The 20,699-nt window shown below is 40.7% G+C and overlaps 1 protein-coding gene across 2 annotated transcripts; it reads right to left on the reverse strand.

Annotated features, from left to right (window-relative positions):
* Positions 1-9,934: 9,934 nt before the first annotated feature.
* LOC146657009 (cytotoxic granule associated RNA binding protein TIA1-like) lies at positions 9,935-20,448 on the reverse strand. Of its 2 annotated transcripts, none has more exons than XM_085424808.1 (12): positions 20,236-20,448; positions 19,413-19,509; positions 19,088-19,186; positions 18,234-18,288; positions 16,364-16,451; positions 16,080-16,155; positions 15,765-15,873; positions 15,571-15,666; positions 14,317-14,401; positions 13,489-13,627; positions 12,864-13,012; positions 9,935-11,318 (listed from the first exon to the last, which is right to left on the reverse strand). In XM_085424808.1, the coding sequence occupies exons 1-12, from the start codon at positions 20,262-20,264 to the stop codon at positions 11,180-11,182; spliced, it is 1,161 nt and encodes a 386-aa protein (XP_085280934.1). In that variant the 5' UTR covers positions 20,265-20,448; the 3' UTR covers positions 9,935-11,179. The 2 variants fall into 2 exon arrangements, with proteins under 2 accessions (XP_085280934.1, XP_085280932.1); XM_085424806.1 differs by having other exon boundaries at positions 12,864-13,015; positions 20,236-20,446.
* Positions 20,449-20,699: the final 251 nt, after the last annotated feature.

Genomic DNA, 20,699 nt, shown 5'->3' on the forward strand with positions numbered 1-20,699 from the left:
TGCTGGAGCCACTCGCCTAGCTTGGGAGTCACCGCACCTAGTGCTCCGATTACCACGGGGACCACCGTTACCTTCACCCTCCACATCCTCTCGAGCTCTTCTCTGAGCCCTTGGTATTTCTCCAGCTTCTCGTGTTCCTTCTTCCTGATATTGCTGTCATTCGGAACCGCTACATCGATCACTACGGCCATCTTCTTCTGTTTGTCTACCACCACTATGTCCGGTTGGTTAGCCACCACCATTTTGTCCGTCTGTATCTGGAAGTCCCACAGGATCTTAGCTCGGTCATTCTCCACCACCCTTGGGGGCATCTCCCATATATATATATATATATATAGTTTCACTCCAAGTCCAGCACCCTGAGGCTGTACGCTAAGGGGAAGGAAGGGGGCCAGGGACTGGTGAGTGTCAGCACCACAGTCCAGGATGAGACAACAAACATCCAAGAATACATTGGGAAGATGGCCCCAACTGACCGAGTGCTCAGTGAATACCTCAGGCAGCAGAAACCCAAGAAAGAGGAGGGAGACGAGGAACCATCATGGAAGGACAGGCCCCTGCACGGTATGTACCACCGGCAGATAGAGGAGGTGGCTGATATCCAGAAATCCTACCAGTGGCTGGACAAAGCTGGACTGAAAGACAGCACAGAGGCACTAATCATGGCAGCACAAGAACAAGCTCTGAGCACAAGATCCATAGAGGCTGGGGTCTATCACACCAGGCAAGACCCCAGGTGCAGGCTGTGTAAAGATGCCCCAGAGACAATCCAGCACATAACAGCAGGGTGCAAGATGCTAGCAGGCAAGGCATACATGGAACGCCATAACCAAGTGGCCGGCATAGTGTACAGGAACATCTGTGCCGAGTATAACCTGGAAGTCCCGAGGTCAAAATGGGAGATGCCCCCAAGGGTGGTGGAGAATGACCGAGCTAAGATCCTGTGGGACTTCCAGATACAGACGGACAAAATGGTGGTGGCTAACCAACTGGACATAGTGGTGGTAGACAAACAGAAGAAGACGGCCGTAGTGATCGATGTAGCGGTTCCGAATGACAGCAATATCAGGAAGAAGGAACACGAGAAGCTGGAGAAATACCAAGGGCTCAGAGAAGAGCTCGAGAGGATGTGGAGGATGAAGGTAACGGTGGTCCCCGTGGTAATCAGAGCACTAGGTGCGGTGACTCCCAAGCTAGGCCAGTGGCTCCAGCAGATCCCAGGAACAACATCCGAGATCTCTGTCCAGAAGAGTGCAGTCCTAGGAGCATCTAAGATACTGAGCAGGACCCTCAAGCTCCTAGGCCTCTGGTAGAGGACCCGAGCTTGAAGGATAAACCGCCTGCAGGGGCGAGATGGGAATTTTGTGTTTAGATATATATATATATATATAACTATGTGCTGCAAAAGCACACAACAAAAGTGCAAACACAATAGAAATAGAAAAAAAAGTTCAAAAAGCAACTGTTTTGGGGGAGACAATAACATGACAGCAGAGCTACAGAAGTGATGCTTACAGTAAACACTAATAACGTGCAGGTTTCTACAGTGTCATATGAATCATGTGATTAAAACACATATTTCTCATAGCACTGATGAATCATTTGCTTGTTTTGAGCATGGATCAGTGCAATCCTTCACGTTTTGATCATTTCCGTAGCTGTTCAGTCACGTTAACGTCCTCCCAAAAACTCTTCCATTGTGTTTTGTGAGTTAGTTTTTATTTTTACTTCCATTGTGGGGTTTTCTATTTCTGTTGGATTTAATTCAGCTACTGGTATGTTTTGTGTGTGTGTGTGTGTGTGTGTGTGTGTGTGTGTGTGTGTGTGTGTGTGTGTGTGTGTGTGTGTGTGTGTGTGTGTGTGTGTGTGTGTGTGTGTGTGTGCTTTTGCAGCATTTCTTTGTAGTTGTAGTGCATTTGAAATCTCACAGCCAGCGTACATTTTATTAAACATGAGTTACTACAATGTTGAATTCAGGGTACCTCTAAAAAAATATGAGAAATTGTAATGGTCTTCGGCTGAATGTCTGTAACAGGAAAACTTGGAAATTTATTTGCAAACCTACTTTTCTTTTTTCTTTTTTTAAGAAGTGAAGCGCGTTTTGTGGCACGCGTGTCATCTCCTTAGTTTATTTAAAGCTAGTAGCCCTTACCATCAAAGGTAAATATTGTTGTGTTGAACAATTTATGCTGACACATTAAACAAGGTTTTTTTGAATGGTAAAAACTCAACGAGGGCACAGTTATTGCCACTCCACTTCTGTTTATCATAAGCCTTTTAGATGTTCTCTGGTATTAAACAAGGCAACAACAGCTTCAAGGAAGCACTGGACATGAATGCTGACATGATGTGAATGTCTTCAGCAATAATTTCCCAGTAGATGCTTCTAGCATATGTAATTTGTATAAAAATAGTCTCAGTGGGCTGCGGTCTGTGTTCAGATCTTGCTATACCCTTAGGCTCCCATGAAATTGAGATCTGCTGGTTACTCAGCAGACTCGCTGCACCAGCACAGGGAGAGAAAATCCAGAATCTGATAAGTAAACAATGGAGCCAGAGAAACTGAGATAAACAGAAAATTCACTACAAAAATACGTGGCTTTTTCACATTTCTGCAGCTTCTTATTTTCTGGTTTAGCTTGGCTTGCACATACTAGCTCAAACTGGTCTTCTTAAGCAACATTACATTGAAGCAAAACATTGAGGCATGGTGCATGACTTTTTTCTGCATGACTGCAGTACAACTGGCTTCCTCAGTCCAACCAGTTTCATTCAACCATTTCCCCGTCTCATTCACTCAAGTGTGAAAATTGGCCTCGCAGTAGAAGCTAGGTGAACTGATAGCTTTTTTGTCTTTTACTGTTTTTTAGCACCATGAAGCAACTTGCATGAGAGTGAGTGAATGAGAGTTAATTCATCCAAGCCAGAGACCTTATCAAATCAGAGTTAGTAAGACGAATGCATGTTTGCATACAATAATATGAGAACATGAGAACTAAGTTAGTGACATGTGTAAGTCTGGACAGGGTTACAAATTCATTTCTAAGGCTTTGGGACTCCAGCGAACCACAGAGACAACCATTATCTACAAATGTTGGAAATTTTGAACAATGACGAACCTTCTCAGGAGCAGCCGGCCTACCAAAATTACTCCAAGAGCACATCAACAACTCATCCAGGAGGTTGCAATAGAATCCAGAACAATATCCAAAGAACTGCAGGCCTCACTTGCCTCAGTTAATGACAGAGTTCATGATTCAACAATAAGAAAGAGACTGGGCAAAAATGGCATCCGTGGGAGAGTTCTGAGGAGAAAGCGGCTGCTGACCAATGTTAATTTTAAAAAATCTACATGGAAGATCTACAAAGAAGAGTGAACCAAAATCTACTTTATAGTGACAGAAAGACTCATTGAGCATTATCACAAACACTTGATTACAATTCTTGCTGCCAAGAGTGGCACAGCCAGTTATTGGGTTTAGGCGGCAGCTGCTTTTTCACACTGTGTAGGTTTGGACAACTTTTTTCTCTTATTAAATGAAATCATCATTTAAAAATGTTTTATATTTACTAAGGTTATATTTTTGTAATATTAAATTTTGTTTGATGACATTTGATTTGAGGAAACTTATAAGTGTGACAAATAGCGGGGCAAATAGTTTCACAGCAATGGTTTTACCAGTCTGGACCCCTGCATTACTCTCACATGAAGACCATATGATTAAGTGGTATTAATGTTGTGTTTTTTTCTACTCAAGTGAGCCCTGAAAGTACTTTCTACCAAAAAATGTCATTCACACAATCACACAAACATTCATGTAGCCCAGGACAATACATCACAAATCTTCCACATGATAAAGAAATGCTGCTGCAGTAAATAAAAGGTATCTTTGGGTTTAAATTATACAAAGTAAATGAGTAAAATTATGGAACTTAAATAGTTTGGTGTATTATGAATAGCCATGTGGGAGGGCTTCATCAATAGGAAAAGGTGTAAAACTTATAAATACAAATACAATTAAAAGTCGAACATTTCTGTTCTCCATCACATTTTCCAAAGCTATCCAGTGGCCCAGATTAGAGTCTTTCCTGGGCTGATTCTGGCCCCCAGGCCTTATGTTTGACACCCTTGCTGCTGTAGGAGGAGTAGCAATTCATGTGACATGGACAGACAACAGATGCCATGCGATGGCTTGAGCTCGTTGGTTCTTTGGCGGGACGAGCCAAAATTTGCTGTAAACAGTTAATGCAATGTTTCTTTTTTTAACCACGTGAATTAAAGCTAAACATCTGCACTCCAAAAGCATCTTGACTGCGACGGTGTAAAAAAATGTTGGCACTGCCCAAATACTTATGAACTTAATTGTATGTATGATGCAGTTATAAACTTGTTATGAACCCCCTGTGCAAAAAAATCAGGGGACAAGAAAAGCAATTATTTCCCAGTAGCTTTGGGCTGGGTGGGGTCCAACCCTCAGCTGTGCAGTAAGTCTGCTGTTGCGTATATAACTGAATTAAACTTGAAGGCTCAGGGATGTGAGGCAATGAGGAATTCAGATGTGAGCGGTTAGTTTTTGATGTGCTGCCTTTTTAGATTTTTGAGAAACCTTCGAGGAACACCTCTCTGCTGCCAGTTTGTTCTGCGTATATTAGAACCCACACAGGCTGCGATAAAACCGTTGGAGGTGTTCAAGCAAATTCAATAAAACCTTCAAAAGAGAAAGGTCATCATTTGACCTGCAGAAGTTCATTATCTTCAGCATTCACTGTGGGACCTTTTCAAAGGCTGTACATATGTACTGATTACACACTGATTACATTTCTAAACCTTTGAGTCCTTTTATTTTGATCTTTTCTTACATTAAGGTTTAAGCAAAAGCAACAAATACAAGTTGCGTTAGCACAAGAGGAGCATTGCTCCCATCCTAGCATATACTGTATTTCCCTACCAGTCCTTCCAACACACACACACGATCATCACTGACTGTGGTGTGACAGAATGCCTTAATTATGGATTAATTGTGTCATTAGCAGGTTTCTGCTGTTGGCACCACATTGGGCCTGTCAAGGTTAATTACTGGAACATGTTTATTTGCTGTCAGCCACTGCAGCAAGCTGTCACTTGCATGGAAACACAGACAAACACACATGGACCCTGTTCACTCAAACAATTCACAGGGCACCTCTTGTCCCACAAGCCCTTGCCTCTTTCCTCTGAGATTTTTTTTCTGACTCGGCACACTTTGTACAGTGCTCAATCTGCACCTGGGAAAGAAGAGATATGCATTTTTAAAAATGAGATGAAGGCAGCATCCTTTTTGAACACATGGGTCTGTGTTCAAAGCGCTTGTTTCCAGTGCAGGGTTGCCCCATCCTCTACTTACTGCTGCAGGTGACCTACAGAAAGCCTGCAATGTTAGAGAATCTGTGAATCTTATACTGAAAGAACATATTCATCTGCAAGCAGTTGAATTTTGGCAAAATGGGCCGAATTTGTGGTGACTGACTTATATTTTTTCTTACAAGATATACACTCATGATCACCTGAAGTAGGCACACCTTGCTAGCAATGGCAACAGCATCACAGAGTTGCCAGGCAACTCTGACCGGACCGAGGCTTATATCTGCAGGAAATAAGGACTATGTAAAACATCCCCCATTATCCAGCGAAGGTCAAACTTTGAATTCAGTATAGACCACAAACAACGATAAGCCCAAACTATCAGAACAAACTGGCTATAAATGAAAATGCCAAAAAAACAGCGGTCCTTCTACACCAGGTGCACCAGGTTTTACTATGAGGGCAGATACAGTCTAGTATCGGTTTAAGCAGTGCTGGTGACATTTCCATGGTCAATTTATTTCCATTATTTGCACACTTTGCACACTCACCAAGTTTAATGTCAGTAAACAGTAAAGTTAAGCTGACATGCAGATGGGCAGTTCACCTCTTAGCCTGCCTTTGTCCAGTGTGTTCGCCAGGGTATACTTGGCAACATGGCTTGCACATAAAACCATCAATTATTATATTTTTCTTCAGTATATGTACTGTTAACTGTGCTGAAATAAACAATAATGTGTTTTGGTCTTTGTAAGAGATAGAAGTTAGACAGAAGGTGTTGTTACAGCACAGACTAAGTCCATTTAAATAACACAACAGTATTTTATAAACTGGAGTACTGCTCTCCTTTCAATCCTAGGGCCTGATAGACTCCTGCAGGTAGTCTTTGCAGTGCTTAACCTATGTAAGTGGCTAACATTGCTGCTGACATTTATGCTTGTGCTGGTGCGTTGTGTGTTCATTACCATGTGGTTGTGTCACTGGGTTTTATTTGTTGTTAAAACAAATAAAATGCTGGGACTTTTTTCCCACTTTGGGTGTTGCCTCACATCAGATCCAACAGTTTCAGCAATCTTCCTCCAGGAATTTCTGGCTTTTGTGAGTACTTAAATTGATGCTATGATTATATTTAAATATATAATTTGATACCCTGATTATTATTCTTTAACTGACACACTCAAAAACCGCAGTGGAAAATCGATGCTATTGAACAGATCAGTGACAATCGTCATGGGCTGCGTTGACCCGACGTGTAGTTGCCTTTCTCAGGAGGTGCACCCTAGATGACAAATTATGACATATGGTTGAAAGGGATTTCTGGTCACATTGTAAGTTGTGATGCAGATTCCCTGCAGAAGCAGAACTCAGGCAGAGAAAGGGTTGTGCCGTAGGTTATGGTGTAGGGTTTGGGAGGGGTTTGCAGCTACAGCATAGATTTTGTCATGGATTTCCCACTGAAGCCTAAATCCCCAGTAAGTCTGCTTTTGGGGTTTGGAAGAAACATTTTAATATCACAATATATTGAGGTCATCATAAAAAATGCATCATATGGATGTCTTGTGTTAAAATAATCCCATATGAGTCATGAAAAACATCGTCACCAAGTTTTTAAATATTGTGTTTTGCATCTCAAGGACATCATATTCTAATGATGGCCCAGTTTTGGCTCTTAAGCTAGTGATTAAAAGTAGCCTTTAAACTAAAAGAAATGTGTATATATAATATATCATGTTAGCGTTTTAAAAAATGAACATTTAACTGATGTAACTAGAGCTGAGACACTAAAGGTTAGAAGGCCTGAACGTGATAAAAGAACATTTACTCTGTCAGGGAGTGGATGTATTTCAGACCTGATGTAATACTTGATAAAAGGGCTGATAGCTATAAGCTGTTAGATCACAACAGCAGAAGTGTTTTTAAATGTTTAATTAGATCTGTATCCTCGCTCCCACACATTCTTCAGCTTTCTTTAACCAGTATGTGAGTATATTTCAGAGCAAAGAGTGAGCCTTTTGGAATTTTTTGGGTTTTGTTTCGTTCGAGTGCCGCAATAACAGCGGCAGAAAAAGCTGAGAGAAAGGAAGCGGGACAGACAAAAAGAGAAACCGAGCATGGCTGCTTTGATTGATTTCAGCTGTAATCTGCTCACTAAGTCATCTTCTGACATCTCTCTCTCCCCCTCCATCTCTAACAGACTCTCCGTCCATTAAAGCCCAGTCGGGTCCTGGCTGAGCAGCTGTGAAGAGACAAACCATTTATCAGCCTGTCAGCTCTTGCTGCCTGTTATTCCAGCCAGCCAGACTGCATGGCAGTCCAAGACCCAATAACTCAGACTGAGGAGAGCTGGCACCGATACCTGACAACACCCATATGAACATACACATTAGTATATGTACAGCGCTTACTGAAATCTAAAAGACACCTGTAACGTTTGGAGTTTTTTATTAAGAAAAAAAGAGATAAACTTTCTATGTGTGTGTGAGAGAGAGAGAGAGCATTAACAAGCTCTCACTCGCTCACTCTGATGTGACAGACAGCCATTTGACATGCTGACAGACTAACTGATGGTTCTAGTCACACTGTGCTAAATAACAGCAAAGCAAGCCAGCTGCTCCACAGCAACCTGTAGGAAACATGGACTGAGGGCGCCATCTAGTGCCCAGGCCTTCATTCACAGGCCTCAAGCAGAGAGCCTGCAAGAATTCCAGTTAACTCATTTTAACTATATCGTTTTAGGAATATAGATCACGTGAGTGCCAATACATAATGAGCATCTCAGAATTAAAGGCCTGCGAATTGCTTACTGCACAGTGGAGCTGGGGCTAGTTGAGCCTGCTACTACAGGTCTGTGACCCGTTTTGTTTTCTGATAATCTAGCTGCCATATCACACCGTTCTGCCAGTTAAGAATGCATATGAAGTCACTGGTACCAAAGTCCAAATTCAGTTCAATTATATTCATATAGCACCAAATCACAACAGTTGCCCCAAGGTGCTTTATATTCTAAGACCCTACAATAAGCTGTATAAACAGCTTACACAGACCCTTCAGGACCTGTGGTCCATTTGGTGTCTAAACTTGGATATAAGGAGCTTTAACCACAGACAGGCGGCACTGTTTATGCAGTATTAGCTTAAAGGTGTAGCCAGATCACTGTTGTGACGAGTGCAACTTACAGTATTAAATGTAGCATGAGTTTCTAAATGTGTATTTTTCTGTGATTTTGTTGTTTTTTTGGTAAACAGTCAACTCGCTCAGCAGCACCGTGGTGGAGTGAACAGTGCTGTAGCCTCATAGCAATAAAACATCAGGTTTTAAAATACCAGCTAAGAAGCATCAACAGGCAGCTTATACAGCATTTCTCTTCCTAATGAAAGATCAAGTTTCACTGGTATAAACTGTTGGTTGTGTTGATGAAACATTACTAAGGTGTGTAACCTGACAGTTACAGTGTGGCGACAGAGTAGGTTTCCCATTGAAACATAAATCCCCAGCAAGTCTTTGCATTGTGTTTTCAGGGTTTCGAACAAACATCACTTTCTGAGAAAACACATGGTTGTGCTTTAAAAAATAAAAATAAAAAAAATCACTTACAAGTCAAATGTCCTCTGACAAACTGTAAAAAGCTCCAGCCAGAAGGTGGTGGTAGAACTGTGGGAAATCCTTTTTGTGTTATGAACTGGAATAAATGAGATGCTTTAATGAACCGAATATTAAAAGTCTAACAGACAACCTGAATGCACAGTTTGTTTTTTTTAATTAAAATTCAAATGTATCTTCAACTTTTTTTGTGCTGAAGCCATCTTGGCTGCGGCTCTGAAGGTAGAGCAGGTTGTATACCAACTGGAACATCTCTGGTTTGATCCGTGGCTGTTCCAGTCTCAATGTGGAAGTTATTGTTAAGCAAGACAACTGCAACTCCAAGTTGCTCCTGATACATCCATCAGTGTGTGTTTAAAAAAAAAAAAAAGTGCTGAGGTAAATGAGGATTGTAGTAACAGAGCGTTGTACATGTAAAGTTCATTTTCTTTATGAACTGTAACATTTTATGCACGAAGTACAATAAAAATAAAGCTTTAAGTTCTTTTTTTTAAGCTCTAGTTTTAGCTGCAGTGACTGACTTACTGTAATATGATTCTAAAAACACTTATGTGCTTCATTTTCACCTTTGAAGCCATTAAGGGTTTTGCGATCACATGACCTGATTTATGTTTGACCACGTTTCTACATTTTGGTGAGATATCTGTTATCTGTGCGCTTTGGCACCAAATAAAGTTCCTCTGGTTCAGCCGGACAGAATCTAATGTCTTAAACACACAAGGCTGCAGATGTTAGAAGATTAAAGCGGCCGGTGGCTTAAAAAAAAAAAAAAAAAAAAAAAAAAAAGATTTGGCTGAACTGCGCCATGATACAGATCAGCAGGTTTTCTTCTTAACAAATATGGTCACGTACTGGCAGGCTATAAGCAGCAAGACTTTTACAGATGTTTCGTGTGATGTGCTTAGAGTTTTGGACACAGTTGCCAAGATGCAGTATTTCCATTTGATGCTCTAATATGACCGAATAAACAAAGGGGGGGAAACAAACACAAAGTGTGGTTTATGTGCATTAGCATTTTAATTGGACAAAGCAAGAAAACATTGATTACAGTAGCAGAGTCATCAGTTCTCAGGACTAACACCTTTCGAAACAAAAAGGTCTGAAAAGGTCTGTAGGCACTGCCTAATTAAAAAGAGTATCTTGTCAGCTAAAAGAAACCAGCTCTATAAGGCAACAGTTACACAATGTAGGCCTCTCCATCTCTCTGGCAAAAAGAGCAAGTGTAAAGCTGAATACACTCAGATTTGTCTGATATAAAATACTGGCGTTTCAATAGATATTTAAAAAAAAGAAAAGAAACATCAGAAGTGTCAAACATGTTCACACTTTAACGTTTGAATTGTGTTAAATTTTAAAGTATGCACTGCATAGCAATGCTGTCTTATCCCTGCATGGAAGAGTCGCGTGTTGCACTGTGCCAGTGTCACCTTTGATAGTGCCACTCTGCTACGTACAATGTTCGAGTTAACTGTCGAGTTATCAAAACAAAAAATGAAAAGCAAGCACCCACAGTTAACAGTAGCATTTTACTTACATCGTTTCAAATGAATGGATGGCTATTTACACGTGGCGAAAAAAGTTTTGAGGCTGTCAGAAAGATATGAAGGAGAAATGGAATGCAAAAAAAGAAAAGAAAAAAAGAAAAATGCTCTTGGTAGTCAAATTTTTCTGGGAAATCCAAGAGAGGAAAGAACTGTGCAATATTAATCTGCCCTTACAGAGAAACAGCAGTGGCAACAATCCCTGCAATTGTTTTTAATCCAAGAGAAAATTAGAACAAATTTCCATTCCTCAGATAATTAAGGATCATAACTTAGCATGACTCAGTTCCAAAAAAGAAAAAAGAAAAAGAAACCTCTCAGTGGTCGAGAGGAAAGAAGTGAAAATGGAGGCAATCTGTAAAACCCGGGAAAAAAAGAGATTCTCCTTTACAGTTTTATAATTCATTTACAGTTAACTTAAAAATGGTAAGAGCCCTGGTTCATGGACAGTCTTTCCTACCACAAATGGTGTAAATACCTGTGTGGGTCAAACTGCTGCTCCCTGGCTCCTGTTACCTCAGCCCACCCCAAGAAATCCCATTTACATCTCCACAGAAGTCACCCTTCTCATTAGATTCCACATCCCAGTAAAGTCTCAGTCCTGCCACAAAATGGAGGCAGTGTTACACAGCCCCGCAGGGCACCGTACAGCCAGCAAGAGGCTGATGGTTGACAAATCTCCCACCCTGCCCACTTATCAGTGTGTGGGGTATCCTGCGGCTCCCATACCGGGCTGGTTGGCTAGCATACTCCCATTCAATCCCTGTGTAGGCTCCATAACCCCACCGTTACTGATGGCGCTCATGCCAGTCCACCCAGCACTGGCCGGTAAGTGACTGCAAAACAAAAAAAACGAGGTAAAGAAAGACAGAGAGAGAGAGAAAAGACAAAATGCCAGCAGGTTAGAAGAGACAAGGCGAAAGGGAGCCAAAAGAATAGTCTGTATTAAAGCTACTGGAATCTGGACAGGCTAGAATGAGAACAAGAAGGCAAACAGAGTTATCAGAGGTTATAAGGGCGGGGGTGGGGATTCAAGCTAGATGAAAACAATAACAAAACAAAAGAAAAAAAAAAGTGGAGGGCTTTTGGTTGGGGTGGGGGGTATCAAAAGGAATTTGATTATACATGGGTGGATAAGCAGACAGAGAGCATACAGGCTAAGTCCAGCAAGCTAAAGATTCCTTGCTAAACCCCCGACCCCCCTCCCAACTGCTGGTAACTACAAACCCTGCTGTAAGCAGCCTACAGACTGATGACAGTGCAAGCACATTCATTTCTCTAAATTTGGCCACAAAGTATAACAAAGTAGCAAGTTCTCACCCGGTTTTCACAGGCTTTCTTTTTACTGCTTCTGTGGTTCAGGCAATAAAACTAAAGGTAAGTTCAGAGTGGAGATTCAGCGTGGAGACGCAGGTTAAAGTTCATCTTCAAATTTCAAGTCAAGAGGTGTAACCTCTGTCTGAACAAACTGCCCTGAACAGTCAAAACACACTGAGCCCACATCTGCCTGACACTTTAGTGCAGAGTATTTAGAGAGCTGTTCACCACACATGTTAGATTATCAGCAACTTGAGGCCCGTCCTTTATTAATCTTGGGTGCACAAAACATCACTGCACATAAACTGTCCAGATAAAAGCAAAAGAAGGTAACCTGCACATCATATTCGACATTTCCAACATAACAAACAACATCAGTGAGGGGGAAAAAAAAAAATCAGTGAAATCAAAAAGAAACATGTAAAAAGCTACAACAAAAGATCAAAACAAAAACAAAACATGCAACAACAAAAAAAGGAACAAGTGAAGAATATTGAAGATGTCCGTACACAGAAAGTGAAATGGATTCATCATCGGCGAGCTATCCCAAGAAGAGGATGGCAAGTAAAGAATAAGAAAAAACCCTCAGCTCTGAGCATGTGGGGTTTTTTTTTGCATTTAGTCAATTACATTTTAAAAAAAAAAAACTCAAAAATTTTACTTTAAGCAGTTTTTCGTATGTCCGATGCTCTGAGCCATTATGGGCTATAAATCAAGTGACAACACATTTTGGAACAAAAGCTTTCAGGTTTTACGATGAACTATGTGCACAGTAACTATACACTGAAACATGATTACCCTCAAATCTTGAGTTCAGATTCTTTTTTTTTTTTGGTGGTGGGGGTCTGTTTATTTCTCAATCTTCTGAAGTTGGCAGGCTCGTGAGGGAAGGAGGGAAGAGGTGGGGGGGGGGGGGGGGGGGGGGGGGGGGGGGGGGGGGCATTGGAAGGCAGAGGGAGGTCATAGCTCCCTCCTGTGGCCAAAGCTGGATCTCACTGGCCTGGTCTTGAACTGATGGTGTTGGAGTAGGAGGAGGCAGAGAAGAGGAGCCCTGTGCTACTTACTTGAAGCCCTGCTGGTTCCAAGCCTGCCCGTAGACACCGTAGGTGGGGACCTGCCACCCATTGGGGACATACTGGCCAATCTGGGGCCCGTTGCCGTACCACTGTCCCCACTGGCCATAAGGCTGGGCTGCAGCAAAGCCCATCTTGTTCTGCTGCAGGGTATAGCACAAAAAAGGATAACTTCAGAATGGTTTAACAGCAGCAGATCCCACAAAGAACCTTGCAAAATCTATTTAACAGTGGCATAGCTGGCATGGCTTTTTATTTGTTAAATTAACCACTTATTTGCATATCAGGTACAATATTAGATAAAGCTGTGAGGTCATTACTGGTGACTTTTTCTTCCTGCTTGGGACTCCTGCAGGTGACCATGTTGCAATAACACAAGCCAATGGGTCACTTGCCCGAGTACATCACAGTATCTTAAATATATCAATTTCATGTACAGGATACTCAATTATCCCCATACTTTTTGTAACACTCACATACCCTCATATAGCAAAAAAGCTGATACTTGAGCTGAACTAGAGCAAGACATACTGCAGCACTATTTGTTTGGTGTTCTTTGCCATACCAAGTCATTATGTAATGCTGTCCCTCTTACTACAGTTCATAGGACCCTTACTTGTGGCACAGGCATCTGCTGCATGGAGTTCATCATGTCTGGGGTCTCTTTACCCCAGTAACATTTGACTATGTGCCCCTCTATAGACGAGCCATTCACAGACACAATGGCATGGGCTGCTGACTCATGGGAGTTAAACCTGGACAAACAGAGGGAGAGAGAGAGAGACTAAGGAAACGCTGAACATCATTTCATAAATATCCACTCAGCAATGATGACCACAATGCATGTGTTTGTTAGCAAACTGAGAGGGGGATAAACCATTAGATTCCTTGGCTATTAATGGCTAAACTACTAATAGTACAGTAGACATCTAACATTCATCATGGACTAGAACTGATACAAATGTGTTGCAGCACAGACCTGTAAACAAAATCTGTAGGTGTATGTGATGCATATACGTAACCCCTAACCCTGGACACAGCAGTATGTCCACTGCTGTGGACATACTCAGTGTCCACAGCAGTGCTGCTTTTTGCTTCCATTTAGTGCTACTGCTCTTGCAGTACAGTTTATGAACCCACTGGAACAACCCGTTTTATATTTTCTCTTTATGTTAAGTGTTTTGGTGTTTTCCTTCTTAATCATGCTAACTGGTGCACATCAAGTTCCCCTGTTCAGGGCAATAAAGTGAACAGAACAAAGTAAAAATCTGTACTCCAGGCTGCAAAAAGTAATCACAATTACACTTGTCTATCATTATGACCAGGGCCGGGGGATCAAGCTCATTCCAAAGAGTTCATTAACCTTTTCTTTCAGCTGTAAACCTTAGCATCACCGTTTGATCAAGCAAAGAAATGAAGAAGAAAACAGAAAACATCCACATACCTGACAAATGAATATCCTTTGTCAGGAAAAACTCTGACTTCCATGATTTGTCCAAAGGGGGAGAAGGTCTGTCTCATTAGTTGCTCTAAAAGACATAAATAATGAGACTCTTAGAGACCGTTTCTGTAAGGGCTGTGTCCTGATAAAGTAACTGCTACCCAGGATACATGTGGATATGCCACATACAGGTGGTCAGCACATTTATAATCAACAAGCAGAAACTAATAAACAGACTGGGCTATGTAGCTATACTTTACCTTTTCCAGCAGTGAAAAGGTAAAGTATAGTATTTCTATACCTACAGTGTAGTTATAGAGTACATCACATGTCTCTTTCATTGAGGTAAACACGATCTGAAAAGTTTATTTTGGGACAAACTGATGCTTTTCTTTTTTTGTTAAATCTCTGCATTTAAAATGAAGCATGTATGACTATGTTAAACTCACTATGAACTCTAGCAGATGCACTGATGCTTGAGCAGCTTCTTTGAATCTCTCTGCGCTTACTAATAAATATATACTCATTTTAATAATAAAGATTTGACAACCAACAGCAAAAAGCTTTGGCTACCATGGGTAAAGACATTTATGTATTAATTCATAAACTAAATTATGCTTAAAAATTTCCACAAATCAGTAGGACTCCTGAGCAAAACAGTTAAACTCTGAGGTCTATTTATATCAACATATTTGCACTATAGGATTGGGAAAATAAAGAAAGAAATAATTGAAGAGCTCAAGAGCTCACTTTGGCAGCAGACCAGTTCTTGTCTATCACCTACATGATGCTAGCAGCGTTAGCTTGAAAGCTGGGCAGACATTATGCAAGCTTTATTTTACATGTTGGCTCCAAATAAATGTTGAGTTTTAAATTGCCTTCCTCCACAACCAGTGTCTCCTTTGCTCACACAGTGATGGGTTTAATTAGCCTGACACTGAGGAAATCACACTGATCATAACTACTAACTAATTTAATGGCTCATTCGGTTTTGGATAAGGTAAAAATATGCCCTTTTTCAATCTTCTTGCAGTACTGAACATGATGTAAAACCAAAGTTCATACCGAGCAGTGACATTTGTGTATCGTTAAACTCGTATAGGGGTGAGGCGTTTTGGGTTTTTTCCTGCTTTGTTTGAAAGATCATTGACTAATAACGAAAAGCTTAAATATGAGCAGTCATATCCATCTGAATAGCAACAGATCTGCTGTAATTATCATAGTTATGTTGTCAATGGTACTCATATATTTCATTACCCGTCAGTCCTGTGCTGACTCCACCACAATACACAGTGCAGTTACTGGGGCTGGACTGATTCACTACCTCATCAAAAGAGAGATGCTTGGAGTTATCTGGTGAGAAAAGACAAGCTTCTGTTAATGAATCCATCCATCCGTACATATAAGGACACCTGTAAATCTGCATATCTTACAAATCCTGTATAACATACTTTCATGGGTGGTCTTTGGGGCAGGAGGCTTTCTTGTGGCCCAGTTAGTTCGAATCTGTCTGCCTCCTAACCACTGCCCCCCCATGTGCTGAATGGCATTCTCTGCATCCTGGAATGAAGAAAAATAATCTTATTTCATCCACTGGGAGTCTTAACATGAAATCTAAAGTGCACCTCTGCAGAAGCACTGCAAACAAAGCAACAAGCAATCTATGTGAAAATGTTAATATACAGAGAGAGAGAGAGAATTCGTAGACACAAAGTGTTTCCGAGCCTCATTAACAGCAATATTAAACTCACATGACGCCTACTTACCCATTTGTTAAAGAAAGACACGAAGCCATAGCCTTTAGATTTCCCTGTAGCCATGTCTTTCACAACACGAGCATCTCTGCAGACAAAAATCACCAAACAGCAGCTTGTCACAAACATTCAGCACAACCAGAAGTCTCTGCTGTAAGAGGACTAGCAGGTCTCTAAATAAGACAATGGGCCCTCTCCTCTGCCTGAGATTTATTTCATTCTTTTCTCAATATATCTAAATGGCAATATGTGTTAACCCAGACTTGATCTTTGATAGTAAACAGTTTGAAACTTACGATATCCTGCCAAATGGACCAAAGGCAGCTTTGACGTCTTCTGTGGTTATTTCTGGGCTGAGGTCGCCAACAAAAACATGAAAATGATCTATTTGGGAGGAAAAATGTGGTTTAGACCCGCTGTGCATTAGGGCTGAACGATATATCGCATTTGCGATAATATCGCGACATGATCAAGTGCAATTTTCTAACCGCAAAGGCTGCGATTATACTGCGATTATATTATACAATTCATGGGCTGCATCCTCCTGAGGCCGCATTTGTAGACCGATTACGTCACAGCGACGCGCCGAAGGCTGTCCAAATTACTACCATATCCCAGAATTCATAGCGCGGCCCAGCCAAACTCCAGTTTCCAGCAATGGCGGCCGCTACTAAGTTTTAAAATTACTCATACTAATCTTTCTGGGTCACAAAATAAACTTTTAACATATTTTCAGGCGAGAAAGTAGTTGTGTAAACATCAAATATCTGCTCGGTTTATCAAGATATCCCATATTTGCAAAAGTGCTTCGACGTTTTCAGAGGCGTCTGCTACCCACCAGCTCGACAGCTAGCCGGGAGCTCGAGGGTTACTGATGCGGCCGAGAACGGCACAACTCCCGGCACATCATTTTCAGATCACCGCGGAGTTTCGCTGCTCGGGTTAAACGTAATATATAAGTCACTTAGACAACCTAAAAATGTTATTGTTGGGCTTTTTTCAGTGTTTTGTTTGTTCGTGAGTAAATCGGTTTGGCTGAGATTAAAGTTATTAGATTAGATAAAATAAAACTTTATTAATCCCCCGGGTGGGTTCCTCCTTGGTTTTCACACAGCTGACTAAACGTCAAACAGAAAACTTATTAAACAGAAATATGAGACAGTCGAGAATTTACACCAGTGTCTGGTTATATTTTAGATAGCAAGAAGCAGACGGCCGAGTTTATTAAACTCCACCGAGACAGCGGTGACGCTAATCAGAACTAGCCTTCTGATTAGCTAATCAGAAGGCTAGACCGTCCAATTTCACGCCTTTAAACTTTAAAGGCGTGTTTGTGTGTGTGTTTATACAATTGCTATTATGTTTGCACTTTATGTGTAATGTTACTGACTGCAGAGATCAGTAAGATGTGTGTATTTTTTATTTATTAGTTTTATTTATTTAATATTATTTTTTAATTGAATGACTGTCTAGTAGTTCACAGATGTCGAAAAACTGAGTGTGGTAAAGCCACTGATTTTTTTTATGTATATTTCTGCAATCTGCACATTGTACTGACTTTCATTTTAATCATTTAATGTTTACACCAGGGTTCCTTGTCAGCACTTTATGCTCAGATGTTTGTAAGCTAAAAATAAACTATTGTGTATGTTCAAATATACTGTTGTGATTGAAGAAGTTAAATAAAAATGTCAGTCATCAATTCATGCATCACCTCATGTCATCATAACAGAGGTCTGTCTTCCAGGAAAGAACAGTTTAAAATTAATGTAATATAGTATTGGCCATACTATATGATGTATTGCTTGTCTTTGTTTAATAATACAGAAGACAAATACCTTAAAAAATAATCGCATATCGCATCGCAATCGCAATATTGGGGCAAAAAATCGCAATTAGATTATTTTCCATAATCGTTCAGCCCTACTGTGCATTAGAGTACACACTCTGTTTCAAGCTTTATACTTTCCAAGAACCTTAGTTCTTATTAGAGACCGCTGATTGCTATCAGTTTGTTAACAGAGGAAGGACAAAATAAGCATAAAATCAATCAAAAATGAAATGCTTACGTTCTGCAGTACTTATTCAGCAATATTATCACAGGGACTCTTTTAGTGTGTTCAAGTTCAAAACTTCACTTCTTCATATACAAATAGTTTTACTTACTACTTGTGTCTTTTTTCTGGCTGGTTGGTGTCGTGGCCCAGTTGACTTTAACTTCCTGTGAGAAGAGCGGAGAAAAAAAGAAGGCAGGTGGAGTATGTTTACAATATACAGTAAAACCTGGTAATCTCCAATACACAAGTTAATTAAAAGCCAATTTTAAATTAATTGTTTGTTTTTTTTATTTTAAAGCTGATCTTGACTCCAAATAGGCTTTCAATAACCTTAAGGAAAGCTATGCATTTTTATAAAGCCCGCAATATAACAATGAATGATTAAATGAATGATTTAATATAATATGTTAAATATAAATAAAAATTCAAATAGAATATAATGCATACATCTCATCTAAGCAGACTGGTCGCTCAGCACATCTATTTGACTTCTAGGTTAAAGTCCCAGCACTGAACTCATTACTACACCATTCCTGCACCACTTTAATATTCTTTTATCAGCCCCTGGGGTCTCTTAAATGTTGCCGTTTACAATGTTAATTATTTCCTCTATTGTTCTAGATTGTAGGGCTTTATCAAGTTCCTCTGTTTTAGAACACTGTATTAAATTACTGCACTCTGCTTAAAATATTGAAAGCAGAGAGCTCACACTTAACAAAAGAACTATGTAGATTTCCTCAACATAAAGACTGAGTGGCCTGGTGGAACCAGTTTTCATCATATAAAGAAACTGTCATCAGTTGATCAAGTAGCCACCCCTTGTCATTTAGAATATCTAATCAATATTATATGGAATACAGAAATCCACTAGTTTTTCTTTCATGTTAAAAATAACTTTTTTTTCCTCACATTTTCCACAGCAGCCCACCCATCCCCACTCACCCTGTAGATACGATAGCTTACCTTACCCATTATTTTCCTTCCATTCATAGCTGCCAATGAGGCAGCAGCATGCCTGTGGTCATAGAACTCCACGAAGCAGTACGGATCATTTCCAGCTGTCTGTTAATGGGAAATCAAGACTGATTTTAAGTCAAATATTTAACCACTAGAGAAAATAAAAATCACCTAGTATAGATGGATGTGAAAGGTCCGATATAATGGATTACAAGAAGAAGAAAAAAATGACACACTGGCCGAGACTTCCACAAGCAGCGCCATAACCGCTCACGCCACTGCTGAAAGACAGCCACACCACACTGTATACAGCAGAGACAATAGCACTCACATCGACTATCATTTTACAGCTCTTGCAGGGGCCTATCTGTGTGAAGACCTGCAGAATGAGGGGCTCGGTGACATCCCTGGACAGATTCCCCACATACCTGCAAAAGGAGAGAGATGGGGGAGTTGAGCTTTAGTCAAACAGGAAGTAGCATGCAAACAAAGGCTAGTTAACCAGGCTAGCTTACAACCCACAACAATGAATTATAGCAACATAAAAGCCATAAATGAATTGGAACGAAACATTGTCGGGGACAGTGTGTGCTTTACAAAAACAGTCAGTGATTTCACCCCCTCACTGGAGATGTCCCACGCCGTCTCCACGAGCGTTGACGTGGCTTGTCCGCCAGCTAGCTAAAGATACCGCTAACCGGTTTACGGGCCTCGAGCTAAGTGTCTTGGCAGCTAGACACTTTATAAAATACTATCCTTGTTGTTACATTTTCGCTAAAGTGTTTACACTATCAATAAAACAAAGCGTTTTATTTTAGCTATCATTGCACGCAAAAGGGAGTACTTTCGAAGAACTGACTTGCTAGATGTGTTCGAATGTTTAGGAGGTGCTAGCTAGCATTAGCTAACAATTCACTTTCGTTTGCAAGGAAATTAAGGTTCCGTCTATTTATCCAAATAAACCCAACAAACAAGGAGCTACGTGTGTTGTATTACATCCATGAATTGTAGTATATAATAATAGAAATGAAACACCCTTAATGACGAGGTTTAAAGGCTTTTAATTGAAACAACAACGTGGAAATATTTCGGACGCGCAGCAGTTAGACGAAGCCTTCCCGTTCCAGGGCATAGACAAGGCCGCTGATACTCACAAGGTTCTGGGTTGATCGTCCTCCATCATCAAGGTTCAGTGGTTTCGTCCTGAGATAGCTTTAATCCAGTGACATACAAATGGTTTGTGCTGAACTTAGCGACCCGAACGTAAAGACTAAATCTACTATTTAATAATATATCTGCGGTCGACTCTGCTCTCTCTGGCACACACCGCAGACAGCCTCAGTCTGATGCAAACAATAGGAAGTTGAAGATGGCGGAGGAGCAGCGTCAGCAGCGTCAACCTGCGCGCTGAAATTAAGCCAAAATCAAGCGCTCCTGCTCCCACACACAAAGATGCGCCCCCGCATTTTTATTCTATACGTATGGTTAATACAGGCTTTGAGGAACACATTTTTATTTCTCAGTTCCTGATCATTGCTCAATCCGCTAAAATAAATAGAGCCATCTGGAAATCATATTATGTGAGTAGTAGTCACGATGAAACGTCTAAATATTTTAA

The sequence above is a fragment of the Rhamphochromis longiceps genome, linkage group LG12, assembly GCF_057381845.1.
Source record: "Rhamphochromis longiceps isolate RC_006_pf linkage group LG12, R_longiceps_female_GT1.1, whole genome shotgun sequence".
Lineage (NCBI taxonomy): Eukaryota > Metazoa > Chordata > Actinopteri > Cichliformes > Cichlidae > Rhamphochromis > Rhamphochromis longiceps.

Excerpts from the sequence above, each read along its gene's own strand:
- LOC146657009 (XM_085424806.1), bottom strand. The coding sequence starts at position 20,264 with ATGATGGAGGACGATCAACCCAGAACCTT. Across the intron at positions 19,510-20,235 it reads GACGATCAACCCAGAACCTT|GTATGTGGGGAATCTGTCCA; the intron begins GTGAGTATCAGC and ends CTCCTTTTGCAG. Across the intron at positions 16,452-18,233 it reads CCAGAAAAAAGACACAAGTA|ATCATTTTCATGTTTTTGTT; the intron begins GTAAGTAAAACT and ends CCTCCCAAATAG.